The 21,589-nt window shown below is 40.1% G+C and overlaps 3 protein-coding genes across 9 annotated transcripts in view; 2 read left to right on the forward strand and 1 right to left on the reverse strand.

Moving 5' to 3' along the window:
• Positions 1-199, forward strand: part of TPR (translocated promoter region, nuclear basket protein) — a 65,001-nt gene extending 64,802 nt beyond the window's left edge. For both annotated transcript variants that reach the window (XM_086343325.1, XM_086343326.1), the window contains one exon: positions 1-199. In XM_086343325.1, the coding sequence (XP_086199451.1) occupies positions 1-56 (56 nt within the window). In that variant the 3' untranslated portion in view covers positions 57-199.
• PRG4 (proteoglycan 4) lies at positions 152-16,911 on the reverse strand. 3 transcript variants are annotated; one of them, XM_086343329.1, is made up of 13 exons: positions 16,794-16,911; positions 16,107-16,205; positions 13,533-13,655; positions 11,837-11,956; positions 9,219-9,368; positions 8,589-8,711; positions 4,126-7,248; positions 3,483-3,560; positions 2,688-2,824; positions 2,263-2,419; positions 1,639-1,836; positions 1,076-1,201; positions 152-352 (listed from the first exon to the last, which is right to left on the reverse strand). In XM_086343329.1, the coding sequence occupies exons 2-13, from the start codon at positions 16,177-16,179 to the stop codon at positions 255-257; spliced, it is 4,506 nt and encodes a 1,501-aa protein (XP_086199455.1). In that variant the 5' UTR covers positions 16,180-16,205; positions 16,794-16,911; the 3' UTR covers positions 152-254. The 3 variants fall into 3 exon arrangements, with proteins under 3 accessions (XP_086199455.1, XP_086199453.1, XP_086199454.1); XM_086343327.1 differs by lacking the exons at positions 8,589-8,711; positions 9,219-9,368 and having other exon boundaries at positions 16,794-16,908; XM_086343328.1 differs by lacking the exons at positions 8,589-8,711; positions 9,219-9,368; positions 13,533-13,655 and having other exon boundaries at positions 16,794-16,908.
• Positions 8,875-21,589, forward strand: part of LOC147356195 (uncharacterized) — a 25,265-nt gene continuing 12,550 nt past the window's right edge. The window contains exons 1-4 of one of the 4 annotated variants that reach the window (XM_086343336.1): positions 8,875-9,005; positions 10,090-10,318; positions 17,884-18,025; positions 19,828-19,908. In XM_086343336.1, coding sequence (XP_086199462.1) covers positions 10,211-10,318; positions 17,884-18,025; positions 19,828-19,908 — 331 coding nt within the window. In that variant the 5' untranslated portion in view covers positions 8,875-9,005; positions 10,090-10,210. Of the gene's footprint in view, positions 9,006-9,494; positions 10,319-17,883; positions 18,026-19,827; positions 20,073-21,589 lie in introns of those variants that run through there. The other 3 variants (XM_086343333.1, XM_086343335.1, XM_086343334.1) reach the window with 3 other exon arrangements.

Genomic DNA, 21,589 nt, shown 5'->3' on the forward strand with positions numbered 1-21,589 from the left:
GTGTGAGCCATGCAATGGGAGGGAGAGGAGGAATAAATAGAGGAAATATTAATTAAATGTTCTGTAAACTATAATAACTGTGAATAAGATTGTCAGATCTGTTTTAGTGTAATGACTGTCGAGTTTAAAAACATTTTTGTATTTAAGTTGGTGTGCTTATCTCAACGTTCTTTATTAATAAAATGTATTTCAGTGTCAACGTTTATCATTCGTTTCTTCATTTTAATTAGTTGGTTCTTCCTTCGCCCATCAGTCTAAGGACAGTTGTACCAGGTATTGGATAAGGTCTGCCCAGAACGAGTAGTAATGGCTCTTGCTGTCCTACTTGGCACGTCGATGTTATAGTATTGATCTAAAAAGAGGAAGGATCACTTTTTCAATTAAAAAGAAAATAAAACACTTAAAAGTAGTTTCTATTTATTATTATGCTGAAAGAGAGTATTTATCATTTTAATATAAGAAATGTATTAATTTCAACTTTCTGACAAAAAGAAAACCCGCTGCCTAGGCAGACTGACCTTTCACCATCTTTGATTTAAATTATATTTAATTCTGCTTTTTCAGTGTAAGAATTTGAGAAAACCAAGTTAGTTTAAAAAATGATGATTCGTTTGAATTTTATTCTTTAAATACATACTGATGTCATTTATATAGGCAGAATAGCTCATATTTTCATGACTTTTTCAAAGAAAAATACCCCAGGTAATATAATTAATAAAATTAGTTTCTCAGGAACTTCTTTCTGATCTTACAGACTGTGTAATTATATAAATCAATATAACTTTATAGTAAGTAAGGCCTCTATTAAATGCCACTGATAATAAAAGTAAAATATTATTTTCATTAGTTTTAACTCAGTTTAGTGGATGTTTTATTATACTAGGCTTTAATCTCATGAAGGATAGGGCAGAAATGAATTGTAATCCATTCAGTTTAATTGAAAATAAACCAATAATCTAAGCTTTCTCTTCAGAATAATTAGAGTAAGTGATAGAATTTAACTTCTCACCTTTAGTCACCATTGAACACTTGGTTTTGCTTTGATTTTATTCATGTTTCAGAGATAATAACTTACCTTTAGAAAGGGCATAGTAATCATAGCCATCGGGTTTTCTGATGTTGGGCAGTGATATTGCTGAAGTAACCACATTTGGAAGTCCTCTCCACAGTGTACTCACTTTAACTTCATTATGGAGGAAACCTGTAGATGACATTTTAAATGTATTAGATTGAACGGCAATGTACTGTATTGGAAAGAGCAGTTGTTGAGTCAGACAGACATGGGTTTTAACCTTAGTTTGGGAGTAGCTCTCTTACCTTGTGTGAGTTAACTTCGATGCCTCAACTTTTGCTGGCTCTTATATGATACAAATATCTACCTTTTAGGACTATTTTGAGGGTTATAGATTTGAGCTTAATGTTCTTAGTGGTATTTATTATAATTAATAAGCCTGAATAAATTGTCTTATCCACAAAGAAAAATACGGTATTGATCTTTGGTCATTCATTGAGGCAAATTGATGTTTTACATTAATAAGCTTAAAGTATTAGGGTTATTTGGTCAGAATTTATATTTAATAATCGATGCTATATTACATCTACTTCATGTGTAAGAATTAACACAGTAAAAAATACTACCTTTGTCTTGATAAGGGACTCTGACGGGTGTGTAGTGAATCCTGATGGTGTGTACTTGAGAAGGTCCTATAGCACGTTCAAATCGACGTCTCCTAACCTGTGCTGTTTCTCCATACACAGAATAGTTTATCGCAGGCCTTCTTCCAGTACACTTTTGGGTGGGTTCCTGTTTGTAAGTGTATTGCTGAACGCTGCCACCTATGATGAATTAGAAAATCACATATAATATGAAAATTAATTTAAATGCCCAAAAGAGGTGGAAAAGAGCTTTTTACAAGGTAGAGGAAACAATGGATGTTTTTTATACAGTATAGTCCAGACATTAATAATGGTTATTAGTCATAAAGCCAACACACTGCATAGTTATATATTTAGCTTTGTTTGAAAATAAATAACATTCTTTATGTAAATGTCCTAAAAACTCATGAAATTGTGATTTGAATGTTAAGAAAGCAAAATACTTCTTACTGCCCTTAATTTATTTTTAATTGAAAATATTTGATTTTAGACATTAAAGATATTTGTTGACAGTAATCCCAGTAATAAATGAAAATATTGAATGAAATTTTCCTGTCAGATCTCTCCTTAAGAGTTTTTTAGTTTTGTTAATTATGTGACACATACCTCTCTTGAAAAAATACACGGATTCAGGTCTGCTCTTGTACTGAGCTATTGAGAGGGCTGCCACTATTTTTCCATTCAGTCCTCCAAATCCTTTGGAAATTAGTTTGGGATATCCTGCATCTTTTATATCATTGGTGAAACGCCAGTACTGAGAACCCTGATAATTAAAAAGAGGAAATGATGTGAACAGCTTTTTAAAAAGGTTATAAAGCGAGTAGGGGAAGATTAGAAACTCATTATTAGATTTAAGCATTGGGAGAGTTTTACCTTAGTGAATAATTTGACAGGGTTACAAATTAACTTTTTATCAAATTTTAGTGGTAGTTTAAGTATGGAGACCTTTTGAAATGGAAGTTGAACTGATTTATGTTTTCATAATAAAAAGTAACTGTTTGCTGATTTCTCTCACAAACCATTTTTCTTACCTTAAAGAAGAAAGTTTTTCCTTCACAGTTGCATCTAGTAAAAACAGTATCAATGGGGGAGGGAATGCCCCAAACTTCAGTAATTCTCCGAGGTGGAGGTGGTGGAGTAAATGGAGTCAGCATCCAGAAATAATGACCTAAAATTGAAAGTGGTCATCAGCCTACAAGCTGAATGAAGACTGAAACCTACCCCAGAAGAAATCAAAATCAAATCTTTTAAAAATAGTTTATCATAAACAGATGGAATGTGTTGACAAGCATTCTGTGATGGTTAGTCAGAATTGTGAGTACCAAATGCAGGCGACAGTATTTGAACATTTCTGAGAATAGATGTTTCTCAAGTCTGAAATTTAGCATGACAAAATTTTTAGTTTCCCAGTTTCTCTAGAAAGGGCCTTCTAGCTTTGATTTACAGAAAGTCATTTAATCTCTCAATTTATTTATCTGTTAGAATTAAGTAGTTATATATATATAACTACTATATATATATATATATATATAAAGTAGTTATATATATATATATATATATAAGCCCACTGGAGCCTGGTGGGCTACAGTCCATGGGATTGCAAAGAGTCAAACACAACTGAGCAACTAACATACTTTCACTATGTCTAACTTTTTTAATCCAATACTTTAGTATTTACCCTCAAGTCCTTATAATAATTATGTGAGGTAAGTTTATCAGGTTTCCCTCCAGGAAGCTCAATTCACATTTGTACTCTCCCATGACTCGTTCTCATGAATACCAAGAACAAAACAAGGAGCAGAAAAAGAAATGTGTACAAAACTTACCTCGAAATGCAACTAATGTCCCATTACGCAAAGTAGTCAGTCCATCTACTGGCCTACCGTTGCATAGATTAGTTTCATCTGAAACAAATTAACACAAATTAAGCCAACATAAAAATGAGAAGAGGGTTCCGCTCTTTTCAAATCTTCCCATTAGGTTCTCTTTCCTCTGTTCACCCTTTCCTAAGCTCTTGAAGAGTACGTGTTTGAGGTACATGTATTTCAGAGGTTAAAAAAAGTGATACTGTTCATAGTTTTACTTAAAGGTGATATTACTCAAAAAAGTATATAAACATATATTATGAACTGGAATGGATCAGGGTACCTGATCTTCATGTAAATTTGACTTTACTTCATGTAAAGTCTCAATGTGAAATTTTGTTTCTTAGTTCTGATTGCCCTGTGGAATTGGTTTGGCAAAAAATATTGCAGATTCTTGTAACCCTAGGTTATTATTTGATTTTCCAAACACCAAATAAACTTATTTGATTACTCCTCTGCTTACCTGTAGAGAAGATGTAAAATTTCACAAGTTAAGTTCAGGGTTCTAAATATATATCAGTAGACTAATACTAAATCAGGGCATCTGGTTCAGAAAGATTTAACATTGCCAATTTTAAACATGAAAGTAACTGATTGATATTACCTGAAAACATGGGGTTGATGCCGAAGCCTTGACTGGGTCCTCTCACTATGATTTCAGTGCCTGGAATCACTATAGGAGTTAGCACAGGGGGCCTGAAAATCATATGAGGTTTTTCTCCTTCAGCAGCATCTCCATCTTCATTCTCTGGGTTTACGTCAATTATTTCTGAGTTGGGGGTTGGGGTAGGCCTGATGGTGGTTTGGAGCATGGCTTCTGGTAAAGAGGTAGGAGTCGGTTCAGGCAATGCTGATGTCGTCGTCTTTGGGGGAGTTGGCGTAGTCTTTGGTTTTCTCACTCTAGGTGTTCTTGGCTTTTTGGTCGAAGTGGGCTTTTTGGGTGCTTTGGTTGGTTTCTGCGGTTTAGGAGTTGTCACTTGAGAATTAGTAGCTCTGCCTTTTGGTACAGCTGTGGTTTTTTCAGGTTTGTTCTTAGTCTTTTCGGTCGTCTTCTTTGTTGCAGTCATTACTTTAGGTGCAAGAGTTGCTTTAGGAGTAATTTTGGATGACGTGGTATCTTTGGTTGTGGTAGATGTTACATCTGTGGTTGTACTTGGTATTTTCGATTCAGTAGTCTTTTCTGTTTTAGTTGCTGCCTCTGTTATAATCTTAGCTACAGCTGTTGTAATTTCAGGTGTAGAATATATGTGTTTTTCTGTGGACTTGTCTTTAACTGTTGTAGTTATTTCAGGTTTGTTCACTTTAGGACCCTTGATTGTGGGTACTGCAGGTTCCTTGGGACTGTTTTCAAGAGCCTTTGGTGTGGGTTCTATAGGAGGTTGAGGAGTTGATTCAGCAGGGCTCTTCAGAGTAGTGGAAGGCTCCACGGTGGTAGTTGAAGTAGAGGCCTCTGAGGTGGTTGGAGCAGGGATATCAGGAGAACTTGGAGCAAGTGTCTCAGGAGAATTTGGAGTGGGCTCCTTGGGTTCAGCAGGAGCTGGCTCCTTGGGATCGGCGGGAGCAGGCTCCTTGGGGTCGGCGGGAGCAGGCTCCTTGGGGGTGGTGGGAGCAGGCTTCTTGGGGGTGGTAGTGGGAGCAGGCTCCTTGGTGGTGGTAGTGGGTTCAGGCTCCTTGGGGCTGGTGGGAGCAGGCTCCTTGGGGCTGGTGGGTGCAGGCTCCTTGGGGCTGGTGGGTGCAGGCTCCTTGGGGCTGGTGGGAGCAGGCTCCTTGGGGCTGGTGGGAGCAGGCTCCTTGGGGCTGGTGGGTGCAGGCTCCTTGGTGGTGGGTGCAGGCTCCTTGGGGCTGGTGGGTGCAGGCTCCTTGGGGCTGGTGGGTGCAGGCTCCTTGGGGCTGGTGGGAGCAGGCTCCTTGGGGCTGGTGGGTGCAGGCTCCTTGGGGCTGGTGGGAGCAGGCTCCTTGGGGCTGGTGGGTGCAGGCTCCTTGGGGCTGGTGGGTGCAGGCTCCTTGGGGCTGGTGGGTGCAGGCTCCTTGGGGCTGGTGGGTGCCGGCTCCTTGGGGCTGGTGGGAGCCGGCTCCTTGGGGCTGGTGGGAGCCGGCTCCTTGGGGCTGGTGGGAGCAGGCTCCTTGGGGCTGGTGGGTGCAGGCTCCTTGGGGCTGGTGGGAGCAGGCTCCTTGGGGCTGGTGGGAGCAGGCTCCTTGGGGCTGGTGGGAGCAGGCTCCTTGGGGCTGGTGGGTGCAGGCTCCTTGGGGCTGGTGGGTGCAGGCTCCTTGGTGGTGGTAGTGGGTGCAGGCTCCTTGGTGGTGGGTTCAGGCTCCTTGGTGGTGGGTGCAGGCTCCTTGGGGGTGGTGGTGGGAGCAGGCTCCTTGGGGGTGGTGGGAGCAGGCTCCTTGGGGGTGGTGGGAGCAGGCTCCTTGGGGGTGGTAGGAGCAGGCTGCTTGGGGGTGGTGGGTTCAGGCTCCTTGGTGGTGGGTGCAGGCTCCTTGGGGGTGGGAGCAGGCTCCTTGGGGGTGGTGAGTGCAGGCTCCTTGGTGGTGGGTGCAGGCTCCTTGGTGGTGGGTGCAGGCTCCTTGGGGGTGGGTTCAGGCTCCTTGGTGGTGAGTGCAGGCTCCTTGGTGGTGGGTGCAGGCTCCTTGGGGGTGGTGAGTGCAGGCTCCTTGGTGGTGGGTTCAGGCTCCTTGGTGGTGGGTGCAGTCTCCTTAGGGGTGGTGGGTGCAGGCTCCTTGGGGGTGGTGGGAGCAGGCTGCTTGGGGGTGTTGGGTTCAGGCTCCTTGGTGGTGGGTGCAGTCTCCTTAGGGGTGGTGGGTGCAGGCTCCTTGGGGGTGGTGGGAGCAGGCTGCTTGGGGGTGGTGGGTTCAGGCTCCTTGGTGGTGGGTTCAGGCTCCTTGGCGGTGGGTTCAGGCTCCTTGGTGGTGGGTGCAGTCTCCTTAGGGGTGGTGGGTGCAGGCTCCTTGGGGGTGGTGGGAGCAGGCTGCTTGGGGGTGTTGGGTTCAGGCTCCTTGGTGGTGGGTGCAGTCTCCTTAGGGGTGGTGGGTGCAGGCTCCTTGGGGGTGGTGGGAGCAGGCTCCTTGGGGCTGGTGGGTGCAGGCTCCTTGGGGCTGGTGGGTGCAGGCTCCTTGGTGGTGGTAGTGGGTGCAGGCTCCTTGGTGGTGGGTTCAGGCTCCTTGGTGGTGGGTGCAGGCTCCTTGGGGGTGGTGGTGGGAGCAGGCTCCTTGGGGGTGGTGGGAGCAGGCTCCTTGGTGGTGGTGAGAGCAGGCTCCTTGGTGGTGGGAGCAGGCTCCTTGGGGGTGGTGGGTGTAGGGGATCTGGTTATAGTTTCAGCTTTGGGTGTAGATATAGCAGGAACTTCAGGTGTGGGTGCAAGACCTTTAGTAGATGTATTCTCTGCAGTTCGTGTCTCTTTAGCTGAAGTTGTCTTCTCTTTTGCGCTAGTGGAAGTCTGTTTATTTGTTGTAGAAGTCTCTTTAGTTTCAACTGTTGTCTCTCTGTTGACTGTCGAAGGTATCTCTTTAGTTGTATCAGAATTAGGTGGAAGACTGGGCTTAGGAAGTGTTGGTTTTACTGTTGTAATCTTGGGAGTTGTGGTAACTTTATTACGTTGTGTGGTGGGAATGTTAGGAGTTGGGGTGAGCTTGAAATCACCATTATCCAGTCCACTTCCATCTTCATCTATAACTGGTGGTTCTGGGGTAGGTTTATTTTTAGGAGTTCTTTTCTTCTTATCTTTTACTAGAGAAAAAAAAATATCATTTTATTTTTGTGACATAAAGATGCCATGCTTATCATTGACTGGCTGTGTGTGTCTAGGCAAATGGCTAATCTCTAACATGTCTATTGATTTACTGTAAAATGGTAAATACTATTTTACTGGACTATTTTAGGGAATGAGTGAGATAAGGGATGAAAAATATAAAACTCAATACAATTAATACATGGAGGCAAGTGGCAACTTGGAAATTGTTAATATGATCAATAACACTAATTCAACTCTCATAGCAATGTTCTTTGCCCTCCCTTTCTTAGCTCTTCTTATTCCTTATTGCTCATTGCCCCTTTACTAGAAACCTAGTTCCAGTAGATCCACTGAACCAATTGCCTCAGAAACCTCTATAACTGCATCCGAGGAATCTGTTCCAGTCACCCCCAAGCTTCCAGCTTGGCCCTGCTTCCATGCACATGGCTTTGAACGTCCTTCTTTTCTCTGTCTGTCTAAACTCAGCAGTCTCAGGGGATTCAGAGAGGGAGATTAGGATACCATGGCAGGAAAAGGACCCTATTTAACAGGACTTCCCATAGCAGCCACCCCACAGGTGAACCACAGAGCCCAAGAGGCACATCACTTAGATGAGTTCTGCTTATCAAACAATTCTATTAATGCTCAGAGATTAAATATCTTGCTATTCAGCTAGAAAGAAGGCTTCAGGGGAAATAACCACCCAGGAAATAGAATTCTTCAAAACTCCAGTATCCAAAATCTGCCATTTCCTGGAGAATGAGAATATATTTTAGAAATTCAGGAAATAATTTTTAAAAAGCAGAATAAACAAAATTTCTCTTTAGGAGGTAATCGCCAATTCGGTAGTATGTCCTTTACTACAGAAAAATCAGATATGACATAATTAGAAAAATAATAAAGAAGATCCATAAAATGTGAATAAGAATAATATTGCCTTTCAGCAGTATATGAGAATTTAATGGATTAAAGTTTCAAAATACTTAAGGAAGAATATAAATGTTCTTTATAGGGAAGGAGAAATGAAACCGCAAGATAGAGAAATGCCATCAGGTAGAGGGGAACTGAAATAGAAAACCATTAGTAATCATCTCTGATGCCATCCTATGGGTCTACAGTTGCTGCTCTCGTCGTCTTTGGCTTTACAGAGTGGTGTCTTAGCTGCTTGGCTCTAATTTCCTATAAGAAATTTTCATGAATATCTTTTAATATTTATGAAGTTACACCCCCCTTAATATTGAAATGTCCTCAAATCATTCTCCCACACACGTTACTTTTAGATAATTATTGTTCACATGGCATTGATATAGTCATTGATCTTTATCAATGCTCAAACCTTTGGGTTTCTTCTTTAATTCTCTATTAGCAGCTGAATTTTTGGAAGACTTGATTTTCCGAATAGTTGAAGAGGAAGAGGAAGAGGAGGAGGAAGACTCTTGATTTTCAGAAACAGAATGTTCTATAAATCAAATAAAAAAGTTGATCACACCAACTGTGATTTAAAGCAAAAAAGAACTGCCAGTCCAAATACAACAAAAAATGCTGTTTATTGATCTACACATGTCATATTCTGCTTTTGTTTTATCAGTAAAATGAGCAACTGCTCTTATAAATGTCAGTTAAAAGCAAGGCACCTGATCTTGTCACAGATACTAGAGTATAACTATTCAATATATAACTTTCACTAACTTTCTTATATCCCACAGAATCAAATCGTTCTACAAAGAAAATCATGGACTCTTTTTTTAAAACAGTAAGTCTTGTTTCTTCTGATTATTTTAATCTAGTCCTGTACAGTTTGGTAAATAAGAAAAATAACTTTGGCTTGAACTTTGACTTAAAAAGTGTGATGAGCCTTTCATGACTCAGAAGATCACCTTATTCTATGAAGAGTTCATAGAAGTAGTCCAGCTACAGGTTGTTTCATCTTAGAAACAACCTTTGGTTACGTCTGTCATCTTCCTACCTTCTGTTATTTCCTCTGATTCTATAACTTTCTTAGTCTTCTTCTTGTTTGGTGATTTGGGTGAACGTTTGGTTGTTGACTTGATGGTCTGAGATGCTCCTGGAGGTGGAGGTGCAGTCTTTGGAGGAGGTGGTGGTGTGGGGTTATGCACTGAGGCCAAGCAAGACAGGTCGGTTAACATCTTGTTCACATTCATCAGCAACTCTTAACTGTGAAAGGCACAGATGCCATCTGGCTTCAAGAGTAGATGCTGCTGAAAACCAGTGCAGGCAAGCTCTCAGCCCAGCACTAACTACTCCAAACTAATGAATTCTGAGAATGCATTGCTATTAAAAAAAAAAAAAATCTATTCTCAAATCACTGTAAGTTATGACTTGGAGCAAAGGCTCAGGAATCAGAAGACCTGAATTCCAGTTCTAGACCTGCAAGGCTCTGCTGTTGACCTTGGGCAAATGGGCAAGCCCTCTTGAATCACCCTGCCTGCAAACTGACATGTTTTTTCCTAGATGATTTCCAGAGGTGTTTGCCTGCCTAAAAAATGCTTAACTCTACATGCTGCATCCTTTATGCCAGTCTTCTGTGATATAAAAATAATCCCTGCATGTGGTTGACAGATATGCTCTCAAGAAGAAAAATATAAAAATTACATTTTCCTGTTGTCATATTCATTTAAATCAAATGATACCAATTTACCTTTTTTTTTAATTACAAAAGTTCTATATTAATATTTACCCCTGGAAGAATTTCACACTTTCATATCATGCTTTCCTCAAAATGCATTGCCCTTCTCCAAGATAAAATAGCTTAATGGTTTGGCATGTATCATTTTAACCTTTTATTGCCCCTACTCTTTGCCCCTTCTCATGCCTAGAAGAGAAGACATGGAACATGTTTTGATCATTAGGAACCAGAAGAAAAGAAGAGGGACTTCTGAAAGATAAGAAAGCAGAGAACAGGGAGAGAGGAGGCCCCCTGCATGGAGGAGAGTGGTGATGAATCCTGCTACTCTTACCGAACTTCTCCTCCAAACTGTTTGTAATTTCCATGAACTGACCACCATAATGTTCCCGCTTTCTCCTCCCATCCCACAAAAATGCCAGGTACCACAACTTGAGAAAAAGTTTTTTCACATTCTAACGATCTTGAGCAAACTATGTAACCTCTTGGACTGTTTTCTCATCCACATTCAGAGGTGCTTGACTGCTTCAGTTCTCGAACTGTTAGGACTTTGGGACATATAGATGCTTATAAGCAGTATCTATAGCAATCTTAAAATGACTAAATGGTGAGTTGCAAGATAGTTTGGGTGTTTTTTTGTTTTGTTTTGTTTTGTTTTAAGAAAATGTTGAAGCTCTAATTTATGCTTCTATTTTCATTTAGACCCTGACCATCTCTGAATTCTGTGAATGAAGCACTACCTTCATCAATTTTTTTTTCATTGAGTTTTACATACACCTCAAGTAATCTGACCCGCCCCTGGTGGCATAAACTATTACCTTTATTAATATGGTTCTCTCAATGATTGATCATTCTCTAATCATCTTCCCTCCCGATCCATCCTCTGCCCAAAATAAATTCTTAGTTTTTTGTCTCACAGCCAAAACAATTATCAGAGTGATGAGTGAATAAGAAGGTCATCTCATAGGTCCATCTAAAAGCTGCAGGAACTCTGCACTTGGAGATTTTAATTACAAGGGTGTTGTCTCCGTTGTTTTTGGAATGCTTTCCAATGAAAACATTGAAGAGTTAAGAAATGTTCCTCCACTATGCTGATTAATAGTTTTCCACCCTATTTCTTCACTGTTTGAAAGAAGCAGAAGATGCAACCTTGTTTAAATAAAATGATAAGATTATGCAAGCAGTACTTATTTTCACTTTTACCCTACAGATATTTTAACAGTTGGATTTGAGAGCAAACACTTGGTAAAAGAAAGGAATCAATTATTTAAATACATTTTCATAAATCTTTTTTCTTTTGGTAAATTTAGAGGGTTTTATTAAGCTCTCAGAGTACTCCTTCAGGACCTATAATCAGAGAAGAGGATTTTAAAATGGAACTACCTTTTTTTATTGACCCCTTCATATACAGGCATTTAGATAGAGACTATTGAGGAGACTGTAGAGAGGGGAGAGGAACACAGTAGACACTTAACTTCTTGGTTTGCTTATCAATTTAGTGCTTTAAACTGACTCCTAAATTTACTAGTTCAGAGAAGTAAATTCTGTCCTCAGATATACACTCAAGAACACCGAGAGCAAAAGCACAGATAGCTCAAAGCACAGTTGACTTTTTGAGGTCAGCACAATGGGATTAGACAAGAAATCATCAACTGAGCTGGATACTGTTGACTTAACCTGCAGTTGAACGGCACCTGGAAGAGAAAAGCACCGATACTCGGCCCCTATCTCTGTTACTCTTGTGCTCCTGGAACCTGGCTGAGCCAGGGAGTGATAGGAGGAAGCATTCCTTCTTTAATTCATCGCAGTGAAACAAAGAGCTTACACGTTAGTAAAATCAAGACCTGAGATGGACCATGTGTTAGACATTATCTGTGGTGCTAGGGTGGGTGCACACATCTGGCTGTTCTGAGAAGCACTGATGGTAATGGGATGCTTACCTGCTTCACAAAAAGTGCCATAATCGGAACAGCACTTGCCATACTTCTTGCAGTCTGAGTCGCAGTCACACTCCCTCCCTCTTGCAAAGGTTTCGAAGCAGCGGCCTTTACAGGAAAGCTCTACCCAGAGCAAAGCAAAACATGGGTTATTAGTTGTGCGATCCATCATGCCTATGTATTGATTAACCATTTCCACCTTATAGCTGACTAGAGCTTCAAAAGTGCATAGCTAAGTCTTCTTTGGAATTTGGGAAATGGTTGGTGTCCCAAATGAAGACAGCTGAAGTCAAGAAAGAAATCTGGAGGCTTAGGGAAAATTTTCTTGCCCTTCAAGGCTCCAAGAGACATCCCAATGCTGTCTGAGTCATTTCATGTATGGACAATGGAAAACTGAGAAATGTCTAAAGAGATAAGCATCCTTCATATGAATTCCCCCATCCTCTCCTCACACCATTACTTTCCAAATGGATTTTTTAATTGATCATACATATTCTATAACAATATATCCTAAAGAGTTGACTTAAATAGGTCACTGCTGCTGCTGCTGCTACTAAGTCGCTTCAGTTGTGTCCGACTCTGTGCGACCCCACAGATGGCAGCCCACCAGGCTCTGCCGTCCCTGGGATTCTCCAGGCAAGAACACTGGAGTGGGTTGCCATTTCCTTCTCCAATGCATGAAAGTGAAAAGTGAAAGGGAAGTCGCTCAGTCGTGTCCGACTCTTAGCGACCCCATGGACTGCAGCCCACCAGACTTCTCCATCCATGGGATTTTCCAGGCAAGAGTACTGGAGTGGGGTGCCATTGCCTTCTCTGAATAGGTCACTAGTTAGGCTCAAAAATTATTCAGAATGCACCTTTATTATGACAAACTGGCATGGTATAGAGCTCAAATATGTCAGCCCAATCCTTTGGTATGGACTATATAAGAGAAGTCTGCTTATTTTCCCCAAGAGCCTTGGTTAAAGCCACAGTGATTTACACAGACATATTTGAAATAATTACCTTACACAATAAATAAATTGTACAACAATATATTTACCAACTTCACATGCAAATTCAAAAGCAGACATAACTTTGAGCCACCTTAATAATTTTCATAAATATGAAATTTTTGCACATTAACAACAAAATGGTCCAAAATATGTTTAAGTGAAATATCATAATTCAAAATTACACCCTTTGGTTTTAACTGAAATTCATCATTAAATACTCATTATTAAACACTGTAAAGTACCTTTTTTTAGGTAACCTAGAAACATATTAATATCAAAAAGTCAAACAGTAAGCAAAATTATTTTATTTCCATGAACCTCTTTGATGAAGCTATTGAAGGGCTCCATCACTAAGTAATTACCTCTCTGGTTAACAGCAAAGAATTACTACTTTTACTTAATGACTCCTGAGTCACAATATTAAGTCTCTATTTAAAACAAGAGATGATACTTGGCAGTAGTCAATAGCCTTGTGCAAGTGACAGGTTTCCAGGTTCCCCTTACCCTCCCGCTATGGTCGCAGCTTTGACGTCATCCTCAGGCACAGCAGCACACTGCACAGCACACACATTTACGCAAGGGAAGGGAGAAAGGCGCTTCAGCACAAAGGTGTGAAACAGTCTGACAACAGCACTGCAAGGGGTGCAAGGGGACTCTCACAGGACATGAGCTTGACAAAGGAGACACCAGCTCTCAGGACTTACCCACAGTGCATTCCTTCTTGAAGTCAGGGCAGCACTCCATGTAGTGTTGACAGTTATAGTCACAGTTGCAGATGGCATCTCTAGAATACCCTTCCCCACATCTCCCTGCACAGCTTGATAAATCTAAAATCATACAATACTAGCATGAACATGGCCAAATGACTTTATATAAAGAAGAGGTCTAAGGAGAAGGACTAAGCCTCTTGGTGATGGAGAATTTTATCCATTGGAAAAGGTTGGGAATGATGGTTTGTGATGGGTCCCAGCGACCTTTGCTTCCTCCTAGGTGACCATGACCCTGCCTCTTTAGTCATTACTGGACTGAGAACATAAATACACCTTTGAAAACCAGGCTGAGCAATGGCTTTGCACAAAGAGAGTGCTCTTCCTGGGGGAGGGCTGGCAGCTACAGTTCTACTAATGCTGCCATTTCCTGAGGATCTCTGCACTGGTCACTGAGTCATACGTTATCTCTAACGCTTATGAAATGTTGCCAGGGGAGTTTCAGTAGTCTCTTTTTTAGAGATAAGAAAGCTGAAACTCAGAAATTTTAGGAACTTGCTCAAGGGCACCCAGTTAGTTAGTAGTTCCAGCATATATGTATTACAGGTCAGTGAACACCTATCAATCATTCATATCGACCTCTTTCACTCTTAGAAATATCCTGATTTGTATAACAAAGTGTATGGTCATCCTAAGTAAACAGCCCACCTAGAATTTGAACCCTCATATATCTGAATCCAAAACCCAAACTTTCCCCACCCAATCCCATCGCCTCTCATTCCTGATGATGCGTTTACAGCAAGCTGGCTATGCCAGCACGAATGTTCCTGTACTCCTGCTCCTTTCGCTGGTGGGATAACTGGGGTCTATACATGTGGGGAGAAGTCAGAGGCCTTCAACCACTGCTAAAGAGAGTACAAAATAGGTAATTCTTGAAAAGCATCTGAGCATGAATATAAAAATCATGAACAGAATTATTTTAGATAAAATAAAAGCATAATTATCCTTACATATATATATTTTTTAAATCATTTGGAAACACCATGAAAACCTCCCTGAGAAATAACCACAGAAATGTAACAACTGAATCCATCCATGGAATAGAGACTGGCAGGTGCAATGTTCTGAATCCACAGAGGGATGTTGAAGCACTGAAAAAATCTCAAAATAATGAATCCAGGAAAATTAAAGTCTTACTATGCAAGTAAAACAGTGAACATTAGGACAACTTTCAGAACTTTTTACATACATATGTGTACAATGCATACAAAAATGCATATCATATATAGTGTATGTATATAAATACATATATTATATATACGGAAAAAAGAATGGGAAGAGATTGAGAAGGCAAGAAAAGCAGACAAGACAACATCAAAAGGTTATTCTTTTACAACTAGCAGATTTCTGAAATAGGAAGTCAATTATTTTTATAGGAAATACTCATTTCCATAGATTTAATGAATGCCCTAGTTTAATTGATATTGATTTTAACAACTAGTTTTAAATTCATTTAATTAAAGGAGTAAAATTTGTGACCCACCAATAGTATTATGAAGGAGAAGTGACTTAGGAAATGCACCCGTGTTATGAACCTTGTAATATTATTCTGAGAGAGCAGAAGAGCTTGGAGACACCAGAGTACTCATCATTCCTGATTAAATATTTATATTTGCTCTCATGAGTTTTTCCACCTTACCTAAGTGATTCTGAAACTATGTCCACGCAGGCAGGTATCTCACATGCTCAGTTTATTTAATCATTTTACTGAAAGTGTCTACCTTACAAGAGTAATTTTGCCATAACAGTTATATACCTTGATTTTTCTTCTCTCATATTTTGCTTATCAAAGGAAAAAAAGGGAAACAAAAATCCAAAGCTTGGTGTTATTGTTAAGTAATCTATTTTATGATGCTAGAGAATTCTGTTAAGGTGATTACACTGCACGTACCTTAACATTTTCTAAAAATGAATAATAAGAACTGTTCTTACAGGACTATTTTTGGAGGGCCGTGAATGGTTCAATGTTGTAAAATGACATCCACACCTGTGTAAATTCCTATCTGAATAGTCCTTGAAAGAAGGCACATTTTCAAGATTACTAAAATGCCCTTTGAAACATAAATATTCACTGTAGTGTATTTATATCAACATGATGCCAACATAAGCTATTGATAATTTATTTGATATAAAAGATTAGTTGAATTTCTTTGTAAACGTAGGAAAAAATCATATGCTGTTTAAATATTGTTCATTTCAGTTAATCTGATGATATATCATTCCAACATAATTTTATTGTGTGTCTTGTGTTTTTTAAACCTTTGGGAGAACCATAGAAACAATAAGTACAAAAACTACTCTATTGAAAAGCTCAAAACTTCTACAAAGATTTCATAATACAAAATGCTTATAAATATGCTACATAGTCTTTACCTACTTTTAAGGTTTTACTATACATTAAACTCAGACAAATATCATTTTTAGAAAGTTATTTCTTTTGTTGACCTAAAAGTCAGAACTGAACAATTAGCAATCTCTGTCAAATAAAAGTATTTTTGACAGTTAAGGTACCTTGAGAAGAAGCTTGCTGAATCAAGAAAACAGAAAACAGCAGCAAGTAAATGGGAAGTATTTTCCACTCCATGGCTGTTTTCAGGTACTGAGCCCTCGCTGAAAAGAAAATAAAAGTATTAGAAACGCCTCTTGGATCTCACCACTAATTTATGCTTGTATTACAGCATTTCAATAATTTCAAAATTCAATTTAATGATAAAAAAACTTTCCCATTCTTAAAGCAAGACTTTTAAAAATAACCAGCCTTAATTCATTGTAAATACTTGACCATTAGATTTAATCTTATACAGAAAAAAAAAAAATCATCAAATCACCATCTCAACCACGTTACTGACCATTTTAATACTTTAGAATCTCCTAAATAGAAAAAAAGACTTATCTTAAAACTCTATTCAAATTATAGCATGTTCTTAAAGTACAAGATTTAAATCCTATATTGAAGGGAAAAAATAAGTAACCAGCTTTAGTAAAATTTAATTTAACAGTTATCATTCCAACATTCTCTTAACTCTCAGTATAAATTCATAAGCCTCCGGCAGGTGTATTGCATAAATGTGATTCTTTTCTAAACTCTCCAACTACTCTCCTTATAAATCTTTTCAAGCACCTTTAATAAACTTTTAATAAATCCTTATTGAATTGAAAACATATAACTCCATGAAGCAAGTTAACTGTGACACTTACCCGTAAAAGGAGAGGTGAATTTCTCCAATGTCCAATGCTCTTATATACCGGAGCAAATATGTTAGGATGAACCAATTAGTCCAAAGGTTAGACAGAATCAACAGTGACAACCTATGAAATCAAACTTTGCTCATTTATTGGAACAGGTCCCAGACAACCAGACTTAAGTAACATCTGGAAAACACTTCCGTTAATAAAAATGACTACTACAAATTTAGCTTTATTGGCCCAAACACACTTCTAATTTCTAAGTGAAGTGAACAAATTGTTCTGTGAGATGGTAAATTGCTTGGCAGGCTTTGACTAGTGCAACAACTTTAAAATAGTCAAATGCTGGTATCATTTCTTTTTTTTTCTTTTTCCAGTTAACCCAGCAAAGAGTGTTTTTGAAACTTTATCTAGTTTCAGCTTATGGCATAAGTTTTCTGAACTAATACATTCAAATGTTTAATTCTTTTCCTGAGTATTTTCATTTTCACTGAGCACAGAAAATATGCTTTCAGTTACCTATTAGGTGGATGATTTTCACTGTGGATTTTATATCTTCCTTTACTATGTAAAAACCTGCTTAAAAACTATATTGATGTCTCCCTTAACACCTTTATTTAAGCCCAGTAATGTTTGGAAAAGGTCTTTTTACTTATTCATGTAGCTTCCTTGTCACAGAGAAAATGTGAACCATCAGCCTCCCAGAGTTGGGTCAGCTAGCTCAAGGTTTTACCCGGTTTGATAGGAAATGTTCCTGTTCAAGGGCTTCCCAGGTGGCGCTAGTGGTAAAGAATACACATTCCAATGCAGGAGACTTCAGAGACATGGGTTCAATCCCTGGGTTGGAAAGATCCCCTGGAGAACGGAATGGCAAAGCACACCAGTATTCTTGCCTGAAGAATCTCATGGACAGAGGAGCCTGGTGGGCTACAGTCCGTGGGGTCACAAAGAGCACGCATGCCCGTTCCTGTTCAAGTCCTCTCTACCTACATAGGGCCTAGTTATGTCCTAGCACCTCCCTGAAATCTTGTCAGATCAATCTAAAGCACAACTGGAATGATGATTGAATTAACTGTTCATCTGTCTTATTCCTACCTCCCAGGCCCCTCGAACAATCTGCATTTCCCCAGGACAACTAACTTCTACGTCTTCATATGTAGTCCAGTGCTTCACCAAGGATGTGTTTGATACATACTTACTGAACCAAACTATTGTGATCTGGAGTCTGCTGTATCCTGTGTTTGGTAGGTGCTGCATTTAATTATCATTTAAAAATGCCTTTAAATTTATATATAATCATCCATATTTTACAAATAAGATAAAGATCTACAAATGAAGAATCTGTGACCCTACTAAGGATACATAAATGAGTAGGAGCCAGAGCCAAAATTTGAACCTACTTATTTTGAGGTCTACTGTGTTCCTACTCTATCTGGCTCCCTTCTGATCAAAGTCACCCCTTCAGTACTTAATCAGAGTACTAAATGTTACTCCTCCATGTGTACGTGTGGGTTTATGAGATTGTGACCTTTGTAAAGCCAGAGATTGTAGTATAAGCATCTCTTTTGTTTCCACAATTCTTATTCTGGGCTATATGTATGAGGACAATTTAGAGACTATCTGATCTAAATAATCTCCTTTCTCTGAGAACTACCTCCCTGACTTTAGGGATATTTCCCTTTTAGCCAGTTTCATATACATGATCTTACCACATCAGACTCAGCCGGCAAGATGGGGAATAGAAACCAGAAATAAACTGGGTTAATATGTTTCCCTGTCCTGGAAATTTGGAATTGCAATCCAGAGACGACAAATTTGTCTATGTAGACATGTAACGTGTGAACAACTGTCTAAAGAGGTAGAGAAAGCCCTTCAGAATAAAGACACGCAAGTGAAGGAAGCAGTCCTGCAGAGAGTGTTCTGAGAGCTTTCTGGGTCTTGGTTACTCCTTGTTCCTGAGACCCAGTTGCCTTCTTCCCCTGGGTCTTTATGGCAGATTCTCCCTTAGGGGATGGAAGTGGCTAAAGATTATGATTTGTCTTACTTAAAATCACTAATCAGTACACAGCAGATGTACAGACAATCCTGTTGGATGGAACTGAACTGAATTAATTCTTAGCTTTCCTGAGGTCAAGAAGGGGAAGCTAGAAGCTTTGTAACTTTTTCAAGTCAGATGTTTACATCATTTTCTTGTTAGTTGTTTGAAAGGCTGGGAATACCAAGAATATCAGAAATGCACACAGACATGTATTCTTAAACAGATTGAATTCTGATTATTGCCTTCTAGAGTTATCTGTACTAATGTTTTCCTTCTTTGGATAAAGATGGAAAATCATCAGAATGATGGCAAGATATATTCTTTTTTATTTGGCTGCATCGCATGGCATGTGGGATCTTCGTGCCTCAATTAGGGATCAAACCCATACGCCCTGCAGTGGAAGCATCAGTCTTAACCACTGGACTGCCAGGGAAGTTCACAACTGGTGTTCTTAAAGTGACTGAAAAATCTTCTCTAGTAATTCTTGCTAAATTCACCTTCTAGGCTTGGGAAACTGACAACACACACACATAACTGTAACCAATAACAACTTTAAACATATCCACTGAGACATCAAACATGTTGTCTCTGCATATTACAGTAGGGAAAAAATGAGAAACTTTATTAAATATCACATTCATGGAGTTTAACCTGATTTGTATAATTCTATCGGGTAATGAAGCTATCTGGGTGAGTAAAGTTTGCCTCAAAAGCATGGCAGCATTTTCATTTTATCTACTAAATACACGAACTAAACACTTCATTCTGTGAGTATTGGATCATTCAGCCTTCCTTGCTGACCAAACGGAAATCTTTCCATTAGATTATAGGTTCCTCCTCTGAGATTTCTTTTCTAGTTTAAATGTTTTTTCTTAATGTTCACTTAAATCTCACTTAATTGGGATAAAAATTATCTCAGGACTGGTTTTTGGTGTGAGGGACATGGGGAGGAGGGTAAGAAAGGGGGAGAGGATGTTAATAATATTGGATCCTACCCTCATCTTCTAGGGATGTTTTTCACTGAATTCACCCAGAACAGCAGTGTCTGTGCTTGGCAGCAACACAGTGACGCCTTCAGAGAACATTCAGGTGTGTTTAGGGATATTTTCTCTGCATTAGATTATCCCAGACCGAGGTGCCCTTCTGCTTGGTGTGCCCTGTTCTCCATCCCTGCTGTTCGTTGTCGCTTTGCCCTGTAGCAAGTGCGTCTCCATCAAGCAGCTGTTCTCCACCTTTCCACACCTTGGATGTGTTTCTGTTTCTTCCAACAGCAGCCTAGGAAAAACTGAAGGCTGGGAGGGGAAAACCACAGATGCAGTTTTGCTCTCTATTGCCCCAGTGTTGCTCACAATGACAAATTAATGTACTCTGGAACAGGGGTTCCCAAGCGGTCTGTTAGGAACCTGGCCACACAGCTGGAGGTGAGTGGTGGGCAAAACTAAAACCATCCCTGCCTCCCACTATCTGTAGGAAAATTGTCTTCTATGAAACTGGTCTCTAGCCAAAAAAGGTTGGGGACCTCTCCTAAGGAATAGAGCAGAGGATTTGGGGACCACCTAGGTGGCTCAGTGGTGAAGAATTCACCTGCCAATGCAGGAGATGCAGGAGACTTGGGTTCAGTCCCTGGGTCAGGAAGATCCAGTGGAGGAAGGCATGACAACCCACTCCAGTATTCTTGCCTGCAGAATCCATGGACAGAGGAGCCTGGCGGGCTACAGTCCATAGGGTCATAGGGAGTCAGACATGACTGAGACACAGTATGACATGACACATGGTCTGTCTGCTTTGTTCATGGCGCCGTCACAGAGTTGTGGCTTTTTTTTTCAATGTGGATTAAAAGTCTAACCATTACCTAAGAATTATTGCATTTGTTTGTGGAGTTTGTGGGCCTTTTCTACCCTCTTCCAGCTGCCCAGCTAGAGATTCCGCTGCCCAGCTCCCCATTCAGTCGTGCGTGACAAGGTGACTGCATTTTCTCCAGTGAAATGTGAGTGGATGGAGTATGTACACCTTCCACTCTGCCTCCCTGACAGGAAATCGCTTGACCTGGACGCCCTCTTTCCCGACTTTGCATAGAAAGCTATATGGCGCATGCGCATGGCTTAATTGTGCCTCCCGGTGATCTGATAATTATTGTAACTAAACCCATTTTACCTTTGAGTTAGTTAAGACACAGAAAGATTAAGTAATGTGCTTAAGACTAGAAAGCAGTAAATGGTAAAGTTAATATGTTAAACCACGCCTATCGGGCTACGAAGAGAAGGCAATGGCACCCCACTCCAGTACTCTTGCCTGGAAAATCCCATGGATGGAGGAGCCTGGTGGGCTGCAGTCCATGGGATCGCTAGATGGAGGAGCCTGGTGGGCTGCAGTCCATGGGATCGCTAAAAGTCGGACACGACTGAGCGACTTCACTTTCATTTTCACTTTTTACTTTCATGCATTGGAGAAGGAAATGGCAACCCACTCCAGTGTTTTTGCCCGGAGAATCCCAGGGATGGGGGACCCTGGTGGGCTGCCGTCTATGGGGTCGCACAGAGTCAAACATGACTGAAACGACTTAGCAACAACATAGCAATGACCAAAAGTCATATCCAAGGTTAATAACTATTTACTTTGTGCTCCTACATAACTTTATTTGTATTCTATAAGGGCATTTCTTAGTTATCAATATCCATTTTTCCCACTAAGTCATAAGCTTCTGAAGGATCCAGAGCGATTACATTAGGCTCATTCTGTAATGTATGTTCTTTCTGTGTCTGATTGATAC

Source organism: Bos grunniens, chromosome 16, assembly GCF_055505025.1.
Source record: "Bos grunniens cultivar Pamir isolate PY7600 chromosome 16, Bosgru_T2T1.0, whole genome shotgun sequence".
NCBI lineage: Eukaryota > Metazoa > Chordata > Mammalia > Artiodactyla > Bovidae > Bos > Bos grunniens.